Genomic DNA, 13,123 nt, shown 5'->3' with positions numbered 1-13,123 from the left:
GTGTAGTGAGGCAGTGTGGGGACGTAACACTGTGTAGTGAGGCTGTATGGGGGAATCATACTGTTTGATGGTAATTCCTACTGTTGAGGGGCTTTGTGAAAACATACCCTGCTGTAACTAAATAAAAGCATAGTGCATATAAACATAGGGTACTTAGTAAACACTGTTTTTGATAAAAAAAAAGCATAACGCTATCCCACCAACGCCAAGGTGTACCCAGTTGGGATAGTACCTACACTCTCTAATATTAAAACCTTACCATGGGTCTAAAATAGACCTCAATGTGGCTAAGACCCGCAACACACATCTGTTTTTTTTGTACGTGTGCAGTACGTATTTACACATACCGGAGACACGTACACACGGAGACTCATGTTATTCAATGGTAGATGGCACACACACGTAAAATCACACGGAACGTGTGTCCGTGTCATAAGTACGTGTGTGCGCTTTTATACACGGACGACATGTCCGTTTTTGGCCGGCAGCACGCAGGCACGGACCCGCTTTAGTCTATGGGTCCGTGCCTGCACGGACCGCACACGGAGTATGTCCGTGTTCAGCACGTATCGTCCGTGTCCGTTTTTAATCACGAAATCAGAAACACTTGTTCCCAATCTATCAGGTCAATTGATGGCAAACAAAAACACCAGGATCTCATGATGAATGATTAACAACGTTAATTGGGTAAGAATGAGGGCCTTTAAAAACGGACAGCACACGGACAGCACACGTACGTATTTTATGTCAATACGGACATTCCACACGCACACACGGCTCGCATACGCCATCACACAGATGTCATACGTACCGGAGAAACGCCCAAAAAAAAACGGAACACGGACCGTATCATACGGACGTTTTTTTTTGCGGAAGTGTGTTTTAGGCCTAAGGGCTGAGAGTGACCGGGTCCCAACAGGACACACAGTCAGGGGATGTGTGTCGCCCTGGGCAAGCCAGGGGACACAGATAACAACACCACTACACCCCACACTCCAGGTAGGCACACCTGCTAACCAGAAATCCTTGTTGCCTCCCTCCAGGAGTCTGTGATGCACACCAGGGGGTGGGCCAGGCGGTTGGCTCCGCCCACCAAGGAGCTCACAACTCTGGAGGCAGGAAGTTACCAGGCAGTGAAGTGGAGTCGAGTCAGAGACATGAAGGAGTGAACAGCAGAGTAGCCCGGGTAGGGCAAGAGTGCAGTCAGCTCAGGGACGAGCTTAAACAAACAAGAAGTGAAAGTGAAGGAAAGGAAAGTGGAAAAGGAGGAAAGCAAGAAGTGGTGACAGAGCAGAGAGAAGGAGAAGCCTGAGAGCCCAGCTGTGTGTAGGGCTAGAACAGCAAGGTCAGCGACGGCGGTGACTGTCCGGAGTGGGACAGTTCGGAAGTTCCTGGAAGGACCCCGTTGGCTGTGTGCCCGGTGGTCTGGAGCAGTGTTCCGAAGGACGGTCAGCACCAGGGCAGGGGCCTCTCGGACCCCGGCAAGGCTAGGAGTCGCCCAATTTGCCGAATCCGTCAGTGAAGGGGACGCAGATCCCCCAGCACCAAAGTCCCGATTGACGGCAACAGCCCGACCATTAACGGGGAGACACCGCCACCGCCAAGGCACCAGTTTCCCCAGGGCCAGCGCCTGCGGGCAAAGTGTAGAGCTCCTCCGGCCCAGATTGCAGTCGGGGAGCGGGTAACCGGAGGGAATCCACCGCTACCATCAGTCAAACAGGTGCAAGGAAGAGAGACGTCACCGTCACCTACCGGGAGTGCAGGTGCAACCGTCTGTGGGACCGTCCTACCAGCCGTTGGTTTACCGTACAAACTGTGTCCGTGTCTCAGGCTGAGTGAGTACCACAGTGCCGCAAGGCATAGCGCTGCCCCCGCGTCCCTGCGCCCTCCAGGCCCTACCCTTCACATCTCTTCACCGGGCCCCGGGAACACCAACCCCTACCCACGGAGGGGCAACACAACACCTGGCTGCTCCCATCACCATCCCCGGGACCCCCACACTGAGCAGCGGTGGTGCCATCACCACAACCGTGGGTGGCGTCACGAACTATAATCCCAACAAACACCCCCTTTTCACTCACGGGCGAGGAGTGTCGCTCGAGACACCCCGGGATCCGGCCCGCAGCTCGAGCCACCAGGAGCAACTGCCGGACCCGAGCAGAAGGGGTGAGCGCGGTGTGCTGACACCCTCCTCCCCGCCCGCGACAGATGCACAGAATGAAATGCCCAGCTCACTAAGAGGGAGGGCCACACCCTATTTGTACTGAATACAAAAAACTACATGAAAACAAAAAAGTCTTTCTCTTATGGCCAGTGTGAACATGAGCTCACAAGCTCCATGTATACCATCTCATACTCCGGCTCACTTTTTTGTTTTTATGTTGAGGGGCTTTGTGTTGACATCTTACTATGTGGGGGTATCATGCTGTTTGTGAGGACTTTGGGGCATCATATTGTGTTGGGAGCTGTTTATCATAATACAATGGCTGAATAACAGGAGTTTATTTACTGCTATATGTAAACTGTAGAAAAAGTAATACATTATATTATTTTGATTTGCTGCTATAGGTAAGAATACAGGTTAGACTAAGCAATACCATAATATGTAGTAACGGTGCAACGAGTCACCATACTTCATTCTGCTCAATATAAGTAATAAAATAATAAAAATCATATTTAATCTCTTTTTTATTGAGTCTCACACAAACAAAATTACAAAACGAAACCAAGTTGTTGGTAAGTCTAAAGGGTGCCTTACACGCTGCGACATTGCTAGCGATTGCTAGCGATGTTGCGAGCGATAGCACACGTCGTGTGTGCGACATTTGGTGCTTGCTGCCGTAGCGAACAATATCGCTACAGCAGCGTCACACGCACATACCTTGTCAGTGACGTCACTGTGACCGCCGATCAATCCCTGCCTCAAGGTGGAGGTGCGTTCGGCGCCATAGCGACGTCACTGCGGCGTCACTAAGCGGCCGCCCAATAGAAGCGGAGGGGCGGAGATAAGCGGCCGGGCCCGGAACATCCCGTCCACCTCCTTCCTTCTGCATTGCTGGTGGATGCAGGTAAGGAGATGTTCCTCGTTCCTGCGGTGTCACACAGAATGATGTGTGGTGCCGCAGGAACGACGAATAACATCGTACCTGTGGCAGCAGCGATATTAAGGAAAGGAGCAACGTGTCAACGATCACCGTTTTTGAACGATTTTGCGATCGTTGATCGTCGCTCCTTGGTGTCACACGCTGCGATGTCGCTACCGGCGCCGGATGTGCGTCACTAACAACGTGACCCCAACGATATATCGGTAGCGATGTCGCAGCATGTAAAGCACCCTTTAGAACCAACAATAAAACAGATCTTCTTTGTAACAAAAGACATTTACATTATATCACAAAAAAATGTTAAAATAAAGAATTGTCTTATGACTCGGTATGGCTGTAGACCACAATGGTTTTCGAGTAATTAATAGAAAAGTCCACAAAGACAGGTGAGAGGAGTAGAAAGAGAACAAATGAAGAAAAGAGAAGTAAAGGAGAGACAGGAATAAAATGTTAAAAAATAAACATAAAACAATCAGAATAAGAAGAATTATGCTCAGGTGGTTGGTGCGGTCTCTCATATGGTCCCTTGGAACATTAATTGCCCACCTCTGCTATTGACTATCATGGGTATGTCTTTTATCAATAATAAGCAGATGAACATCTGAATGAGTATGAAAAATCATCTGATTACCATTAAAAAAAAGCGGCCCATTTTTATACACATTGTCATTGATAGTCCATTCGTATATGTGTTTGTTACATCCCTATGGCATCCAGTGTTATACATACTTCGTCCATATAGGCATGAGAAAAGAATCGCAGAACACTGCGTTTGGCAGCAAGTCTCACATCACACGCACCCATACAAGTCTATGGGTACATGTGAAACATATATGCACAGACAAACACTGGAGGAGATGGAGAGATTACGCTCTCCCTCTTCGCCGCAGCTGTGATCCAATCCCAAGATTGGATCATAGTCGCATAACTCCAGACTCAGAGCAGCAGAGCCTGAGCTAAGGGTCTTGCATCGGGTATGATACGCTAATGGAACAGACAACGAAGCATGAAGAACAGAAAGAGGAGAAAAGAACTGTCTGAGGATTTGAGAATCAAAATTGTTGAAAAAAATCAACAATCGCAAGGTTACAAGTACATCTCTAGAGATCTTGATGTTCCTTTGTCCACAGTGCACAACACAATCAAGAAATTTACTACCCATAGCACTGTAGCTAATCTACCTGGGCGTGGACTGCAGAGAAAAATTGATGAAAGGTTGCAACACAGGATAGTCCGGATGGTGGATAATCAGCCCCAATCAAGTTCCAAAGAAATTCAAGCTGTCCTTCAGGCTTAGGATGCTTTGGTGTCATCGCAAATTATCCGTTGACATTTGAATTCAGCGCTATGGCAGGAGATCCAAAAGGAGCTCACTGCTGATACAGAGACATAAAAAAGCTAAACTGCAGTTTGCCAAAATGTATGCGAATAAGCAAAAATCCTTAAAAAAAAAACCAACGTCTTGTGGACAGATGAGACCAAGATAGAGCTTTTAAAGTAAAGCACATCATTCTACTGTTTACCGAAAACTGAATGAGGCCTAAAAAGAAAAGAACAGAGTACCTACAGTCACATATGGTGGAGGCACAAACATGCTTTTGGGGTTGTTTTTCTGCCTCTGGCGCTGGGTGCCTTGACACTTTGCAAGGTATCATGAAATATAAACATTGCCAAAGCATTTTGGGTTGCAATGTAGTGCTCGGTGTCAGAAAGCTAGTTTGTGTCCTAGGTCATGAGCTGGGCTGTAAAAGTCCAGATCCGTGCGCTTTCAACGCTCTCTGGGGACTGGACCCAGGCGCGGGATTCCGGGTGCACGATCCAGATTCGGCAATTAAAGTAAAAATAAACAAAAGAAGAAATAAGTGACAGTTTCCTACTTACCGAGACTCGGTGTCATGGCGGCACACTGCTTCCGGGTCACGCATTCACTTCCTTTACTGTCCATCATATACACACAGCTTTCCGTGTTTTCCCCGCCCACCGGCCATCCTCTCGTCTGTGATTGGTTCCATGCTGACACGCCCCCAGCCTGTGACAGTCTCTGCTGCAGTCATCGCGGCTCAGCTACACTCAGAGCTGGCAGTCTTCTCTATGGCTGCTCACTCTGACATGTAGCAGAGCTGGATGTGTCGTGGTGGAACCTCGTGTGGATTATGTCGGAGCTGCAGGGTGTTGGGGGTTTATAAAGTGGTGAAGGAGGGGGCGTTTTGTACTTTATTCCAAATAAAGATTTTTTTCTCTGTGTCTGTGCTTATTTACATTCATTTACAGGTTTGTGATGCAGGTATCTCATAGACGCCTGGTGCTATCACAAACCTAGGGTTTAGTAGCAGTTGTGCGCTGTTATTAACCCCTCATTACCCCGATTTGCACTGCACCAGGGCAACGGGAAGGGCCGGTATCGCTCCGGGATTGTCACATCTAATAGATGCGGCAATGCCGGGCGGCTGCGGGCTGGAATACCAGCTCCCAGGTGGCAATATCATGGCTGGGGATGAAAATTAGGGAGGGGGACCACACGTTTCATTTATTTAAATAATGAAAAAAAAAACATGAGTTACACTTGTGAGGGATACACTGCATTCCCCACCCACCGGCCGTCCTAGCGCCTGTGATTGGTTGCAGTCAGCTGACACTCAGGATGGGGGTGCGTCTAACTGCAAGCAATTACACGTGCCGGAGGGCGGGCAAAGTAGTGAATATTGAATTGTCAGCTCTGGAAGGGAAAAGCATGACCTGGAAGGAGTGTGCTGCCAAGACAGCGCCTCGGTGAGTACACAGCGCGCGCTCCTGCCCCCATATCTCCTCCACAAACATTTTTAATCTCTGGATTCCGGTCCCCATTGACTTATATGGGCTTGGATTCCGGAGCGGATCGGACTCTTTTTAAAATCTGGCAGTGATCCGCCGGTCCCGGTTTTTGGGGCGTTCGATCAGTTTTAGTCATGAGTCTTCCAGCAGAACGATGACGCTAAATGTACTTCAAGAAGCGGCAGCAATGGGTCTGGATCTAAATCCCATTGATCACCTGGGGAGAGATCTTAAAATTGCTGTTAGGAGAAGACGCCCTCAGATATGAGAGATCGAGAGCAGATTGTAATAGAAGAGTGGCCCAAAATTCCAGTAGAGAAGTGTAAGAAGCTTGTGGATGGTTATAGGAAGCAATTGCAGTTATTTATTACAAAGGGGGTGCAACCAAATATGAAGTTGAGGGTGCCAACAATTTTTGTTTGCCCCATTTTTGGGGTTTTGTGTGAAATTATCTACAATTTGCCTTTTTTCTTTTTTTTTGTGTTGCTCCAATACACACAAAGGAAATGACCATGTGTATAACAAAACGGCAGTAATTCTCTGGGAGAAATGCTTCAGTTTCTGGAACTATTTCAGGTGACTTTCGGCCATGCCTGTAGATGTCAGAAAACAGATCACACACGGAGGAAAATCAGAGGAAAAACGTCTGCGTTTTCTGGATTGAGCTGACGATTGTTCATACGCTCGTCTGCAGCCGGGTTTTAAAATAACCATGTGACTTCAGTGCAATAATAGCCAGTCAAAGCCAAAACGTGCAGATTTATGGGACATGTACCGGTCACGCCGCCCAGGTCTTGTGTAATTAGGGGCTTTAGGAGGCTCAGTCCCAGCTCTGAGGAGGAGCTCACTACGACCCTCACTCCGCTCTGCTCGCTGATGCAGAAATCACCCAGGACTAGCGCTGCGGACGCGGGTGGGCGGAGCTTAGCCCTGACAGGTGGGCGTGGCGAGACAGCTCACGGGTTTGGTCGGAAACCAATTGTCGGCGGAGTGTCAGAGTGATTGGCAGCGGAGGCCCCGCCCCCCACGGGTGTTGTGGTTTCACCCCGGCAGTGCAGAGGCTGCTTAGGGTGCCGGTGGTAGCGGCTGCAGCTGCGGCCGGGGAGTGCGGGAGTCCGGTAAGTGCTGGTGAGGGGGCGCCGCTGTGCCCGGTGCGGCTTCTCTGTACGAGCCCGCTCCATGGATGTGGAGCAGAAGCCGCACACCCGCGTGTGACAGTCCTGTGTCCTGGAGCTCATCACATGTGTGCCCACAGCCAGGACCACAGCCGTGCTGCAGGGTGACAGCAGTGCGGTACCGGCGGCATATGCTGCACACACAAAGCCCGGACTGCTGTCATATAGCGACTGCACGGGGACACGGAGGGAGACGCCTGCCACTGATGTGTGATACTGAGGATGTGCGGGTGATGGGTGATGTATTGTGATGTATGGCTGTTGTATATATGTCTATGATGTAGTATGTGTGATATACTGTATATGTGATGTATCGTGTTCTGTGTGTGATATATTTATGCTGTCTTCTGTTCATTTGTGGTATGTGTGATGTATTGTATGTGGCATGTGTGTGATTATGGGTGTTGTATATGTTTATGCTGTCTTCAGATCATATGTGGTATGTGTGATGTATCATGTTCTGTATACGGTGTGTGTGTGTGATGTATTGTATGTGTGATATAGTGTGTTGTATGTGTGTGATTTATTGGTGTTGTATATGTTTTTATGCTGTCTTCTCTTCGTATGTGTAATGATGTATTGTTTTCTATGTGTGATGTATTGTTTTGTGTGTGATGTGTTGTTTTATATGTCTATGCTGTGTATTCTGTTCATAGGTGATATGTGTTATGTATGTGTGATGGATTGTTTTCTATATGTAATGTGTTCTGTGTGTGATTTGTGTATGCCGTGTCTTTTGGTCATATGCGATGTGTGATGTGTAGTGTTGTGTGTCTGTGTTATACATGTTCTGTGTGTTTAGTGCATGTTGTGGCACCGGTGTGTGTGGCGGTCCGGCTGTACATGTGCTGTGTGTGACAGCTGTGTCCCCTCCCCGGTCAGGAGAGCCCCCCAATCCCTCTCATTACTCCTGTATCCTACACTGTAACCTCCTGGACAATTTCCCGCACAGCCGGTCACGTTGTATCACAATATTTGTGTGTTGGTGTCTAGTGATATAAATCTGTTTATCACTGCGATGAATGATGTTCCCGGCGTTATAATTGAACTCGTTGACCCGCTTATATCCATGTAATTGGTTTTGCAATTATTGACGCAGTTTTTTCATTATTTCAGGTAACCAATGCTGAGGACTGGATTTAATGGTGTCTTCTATATTATCACATTACGGTTGATGAATCCGGAGGCAACCTAAGAAAGGACCTGGGCTGCGGGCTCTGTGATTACACTGGTCTGCACTGATCTTGAAGAAGAGCGAGAAGAAGTAAGAGCCGTACAGGAGAAGGCTCTGCTGCTGACAGCCTCATGGCAGAACCAGGTGGGGGAGGGGGATGGGCTGGCGAGGGTAGTGTGCCCTTGCCGTTAGATTCTGCAAATGGTAAATTACCTATAACTACAAGCAATGGTGACAGAGGAAGTGGTGAGGGTAATGGAGGAAAGTGCAAAATTGAGAATACTTCTAGCAGCGGTGTGTCCAATGGAGACTGTGCCCGCACAGATAGCAAAGATGACAGCGGATCTGCGCAGCCTGAGAGCCCGGGCATCGACAAGGTGGACAAGCAGGGATTGCCTCGCAGGAGTAGTATTATCAAGGTGAGAGGATTTTCTGCTCTATACTGTGCTGGTTGTCACCTGTCATCGGTTGATGTCCTTCTTTTCTTTCCTCCTGGTGATGAAGAAGCATGTACCTGCTGTAACATCATCAGTAATATGCCTGCGAGGATCAATATCCTGCTCTCTGGGGGATTCTATATGTTGGTGTCTATTTGTCCTTAAAGAGGTTGTCCACTACTTGTACATTGATGGCCTGTCCTTAGGATAGGTCATCAATGTCTGATCGGCCGGGGTCCGATATGCCTCACCTCCGCCTATCATCTGTTCCCGGTGACGGTAGCAGGCGGACAGACATGCTTAGTTCCGGAGCTGCTCCATCTCCTGATAGCAGCCACGGCCGGGTACTGCACATCCGGCAACTATTGATTTGAATGGGAGGCAGATATGCCAGTGCCTCCTGTAGGTGACCGGCACAGCCAGTAAAGGTCCCCATACACATTAGACTAAAGTAAGCTAAACCCGCCGGTATTGACAGGTTCAGCCGATCGCCATCTGTATGGGGCCGCTGGCCAACTGATGGTCCGGAGAGCTGTCGATTGGACATGTTCAGTTTGAGACTACTGATCGCATTGTTCTCCCGGAGATAGGCTGCCAGCCAACATGTCAGTCGGCGGCTTTCTCATAAGAGAACACAGGAACGCTCAGTGGAGTGTTTGCCCCTGTGGAAGTGTCGGATGGAACGGCTGTCAGCCTAAGAATTGCTCTGTGATTACTAGTATCCTAGTTCAAGGATCTGATTACTTTATAGTAGGTATACAGGAAACCTGTAGCCATGTTCGCTGTAGGATTGGGGAACCTGTATACACATATGCAGACAACACATACACGCAGGCAGCAGATACAAACTGAGAACCAGAAATCACAAAATATGAGGATACATTTTAGTTTTCTAAATACTGTAAAGCTGGTCTTCTTGGATGTGACCCTACACACGCACATTGCCATGAGCGTGCCGAGGAGCTTCCCTCACACCACACCTCTCAGAAAAAGGTGTCTTTCCTCGCAGCCAGGAGAGATGTTTCCCGGTGTGTGTCCCGGGTGTATCTCCTGGCGTAGGCTCACACGGTCACCTGCCCGCCTCTTATCTTACATGATCAGGAGAGTTACTCATCTTCTGGAGCTGGTGGAGCTTTACTGTAAGCTCTTTCGGTTTTAACACTCATTTCTCTCGTCCCACCCCCGTTCCTATAGTGTTTGTGAAAGTTGCTGAGTGTAAATGTGTTGTTTGTCATCAGTACATAGGAATGGGTGTGAACGTCGGCCCAGCTCTTACAAATACACCGGATCTCACTAGAGGAACTGAGTGCTAGACGCTGAAGACCTACAACTCCAGGCTTCATGGCACTTTAGTTACAATTTTGGGTAACACTGTGATTGTCCCTGTCCCCAACCTCTTATGTGCACTTTTAGTTGGTGCATTTATGATTCCTAGATATGTCTGTACATACTTGCATATTACTATTAGGCTGAGCTTCAATAAATTCATTTGGGTTTCTGGTGTTTATGAAGAACAAACCAGCATAGTCTTCATTTTATTTTGGTCTTCAAAGTAATCTGAAGCCAAAAGAAAACCTGATTGACCCCAGTATAAATGATTGGGGTCTAGCAAGGCTTGCTGCTATGTCTTCTAAAACTGATTGCTCTGTTATAAATGTAAGCTATGACACCAAAGTGATCCAAACGGAGTCATTTCTTTTGGTCTGCGTGTATTAAAAAAGACTGTTAGTAATGTTTTGAGTAAATCTTGACACCCCTACTTATTTTGAGTTGTGCATTGTTGTAAGAGTGATAGTATTTCACTGACAACTCAGTTGTTTTTTCTTTCAAAGCAGAAGAATCAAGAAATTATATATATATAATATATATATATATATATATATATATATATATATATATATATATATATATATATATATATATATATATATATATATATATATATATATATATATATATATATATATATATATATAATTTCTCTATGATTGGGGGCCGGTACTCCCCCTCAGTGCTACTTGCTTTACAGATGTTTTATGTTTTATGTTTTCCTCCTTACTTCTGCCCCCTAGTGGCTACTAGGCTTTACACGAATACCTGTCATTAGTCACCAGAGAATTGGTACTATGTCCTTAAAAAAAGAGAACTAGCACTTACGGTAATGTACATTTCTAGTTTGTTCCAAAGAAGCCAATGTAAATATTTTTATAATATAATATTTTTATAATATAATATTTTTTAGAAAAAGACAAGAGTATTCCAGGAGTGATACCTTTTATTGGCTAACCCCCCAAGATTATATTTGCTAGTTTGCAGAGTACAGAGGCTTCTTCTTCAGGTAGGTTTTTTTCTCTTGTAAACCTGCCTGAAGAAGAAGTCTCTCTGCTCTGAAATCTTGCAAATATTTTTTTTCTGGTTCACCAATAAAGGTATCACTCCTGGAACACTTTTGTCTTCTTTGGGCATAAAAGTATTAAAATCGATTTTTCTGGCTGACGCGGTACCACAATATCATTTTTTTTACTATACATCATCATTTCAAAGAAACCAAAAGAAAGGCATTCATCTTGACTTGGCTGAGCATGTGGCTTGATCTGTAGAATAAGTGAAAAGAGCTGGACAGGAAAGAGTAAAACTGTTCCCCCAAAGAGAATGTCTGCTTGTACAAAAAATACTCATTCATATGTCCATTATTGTTTTTAGGTCTTTTTTTTTTTTGCGTATGGGAATGATGGCTCTGTGTATTATTTTTATTATTACGATGCCGCTCTGTTCTTTTCTTAACTACATTACCCAGTGTTGGGGAATCACTCCGCTGACCTAGAAACTTTACCAAGGTCTATGTCTCATGCTTCATCTTTTTGCGCCTGATGAAGCGTGTAAAACTCGAAATGTTGCCATTCTCCACTAATATCTAGTGCGATGTGAATATTGGCCTTGTGAAACTATAAATCACAATTTGTGCATTCTGTTGTACTGTTCTTCCTAATGTCCAATTATTATCACTGTTCTTAATCCAATTTGCATCCGTTATTACCACCATTGTAACATCTGTTTTTATGGAAAGCTTCATTCACCCTGGGAACAAGGACCGCATGGCTAGCAGTGGAGCCAACAATGGCTCGAAACGTGTAATTGGATGTTTCTTTTTATTTCTCCATCTTTGATACAGCTTACTGCTAATTTAGGAAGATTTAAATAAACATTGATTTTACTCCATTTTGGCAGTTTCTTTTCCCAGTCACTTGAGTGAGTATAACGAAAAAAGGGGGATGGCACCTCCTGTCCGTGTGACAACAAGATATTGGGGTGCACTTTAGGTTCCAAAGCCATAAAGTGAAAGATAGACAAGGCACTCCCAAAATGCTTTTGCATGAAAATTTATTTATGTGCTTATAACGTTTTCGGTCCTATTTGGACCTTCATCAGTAGCACATATGTAGTGAACAAGGTGCACATGGGCTGTCAGGCGCGGTATCCACCGCTGCATGGGGGCTGCCCCCATGCAGCGGTGGATACCGCGCCTGACAGCCCATGTGCACCTTGTTCACTACATATGTTCTACTGATGAAGGTCCAAATAGGACCGAAAACGTTATAAGCACATAAATAAATTTTCATGCAAAAGCATTTTGGGAGTGCCTTGTCTATCTTTCACTTGAGTGAGTATAATCCACAATTCAGATTAAGAAACAATGATCTTCAAAGATTAAATGGAAAGAGGGCCATAGAACATAATGGATACGAGGTGTAAGTTGGTTGGCTTAAGGCCCTGTCACACACAGAGGTAGATCTGTGGTAGATCTGTGGTAGACCTGTGGTAGACCTGTGGTAGATCTGTGGTAGCGCTGTGGTTGCAGTGAAATTGTGGACAATCAGTGCCAGGTTTGTGGCTGTGTACAAATGGAGCAATATGTCCATGATTTCACTGCAACCACAGATCTGCCAAAGATTTATCTGTGTGTGTGTGACAAGGCCTTTATATAGTCATCCAGTAGGCAACCTCGACACCGAGGATCAAAGCAATGGACTGAGTATTGTGAGAGCCTGAGGTGCGAAGTGACCCTGGGATGCCTTAACTCAACGGTTGTGGAAACCCCACTTGAGTTTATGGCACTTTTGTGTAGCACTGTAAACTATCATTCTTTTGAGCATGCACCCTTTTATGGCTAGGATTGAGATTATTTTTCAAACCCGGCCAAGGGTCCTGTCAGCTTTACACTGAGCAACCCCACACAACTTATTTTGTTTCACTGTGTGTGTCCTCGTCACATGGAATTTTCAGGGTGCTCTTTCCTTATGGGTCCATTCCTGATCGATGCAGGTGGAGTGTATGGCCAGAAGGTTCTGCTCCCCCCCCCCCCCCGAAAATCCGAGACATTCCTTTCTAGACTGGTTCCCAGTTTCACTGACATGGCAGCCC

At 46.2% G+C, this 13,123-nt stretch overlaps 1 protein-coding gene across 1 annotated transcript in view; it reads left to right on the top strand.

The window, feature by feature from the left end:
• Positions 1 to 6,947: 6,947 nt before the first annotated feature.
• Positions 6,948 to 13,123, top strand: part of PLCL2 (phospholipase C like 2) — a 296,128-nt gene continuing 289,952 nt past the window's right edge. The window contains exons 1-2 of the mRNA XM_075315304.1: positions 6,948 to 7,033; positions 8,207 to 8,683. Coding sequence (XP_075171419.1) covers positions 8,396 to 8,683 — 288 coding nt within the window. The 5' untranslated portion in view covers positions 6,948 to 7,033; positions 8,207 to 8,395. The remainder of the gene's footprint in view (positions 7,034 to 8,206; positions 8,684 to 13,123) is intronic.

The sequence above is a fragment of the Anomaloglossus baeobatrachus genome, chromosome 6 (assembly GCF_048569485.1).
Source record: "Anomaloglossus baeobatrachus isolate aAnoBae1 chromosome 6, aAnoBae1.hap1, whole genome shotgun sequence".
NCBI classification, from domain to species: domain Eukaryota; kingdom Metazoa; phylum Chordata; class Amphibia; order Anura; family Aromobatidae; genus Anomaloglossus; species Anomaloglossus baeobatrachus.
The sequence above is the reverse complement of the archived record's forward strand: the minus strand, read 5'-3'. Positions and strand labels throughout refer to the sequence as shown.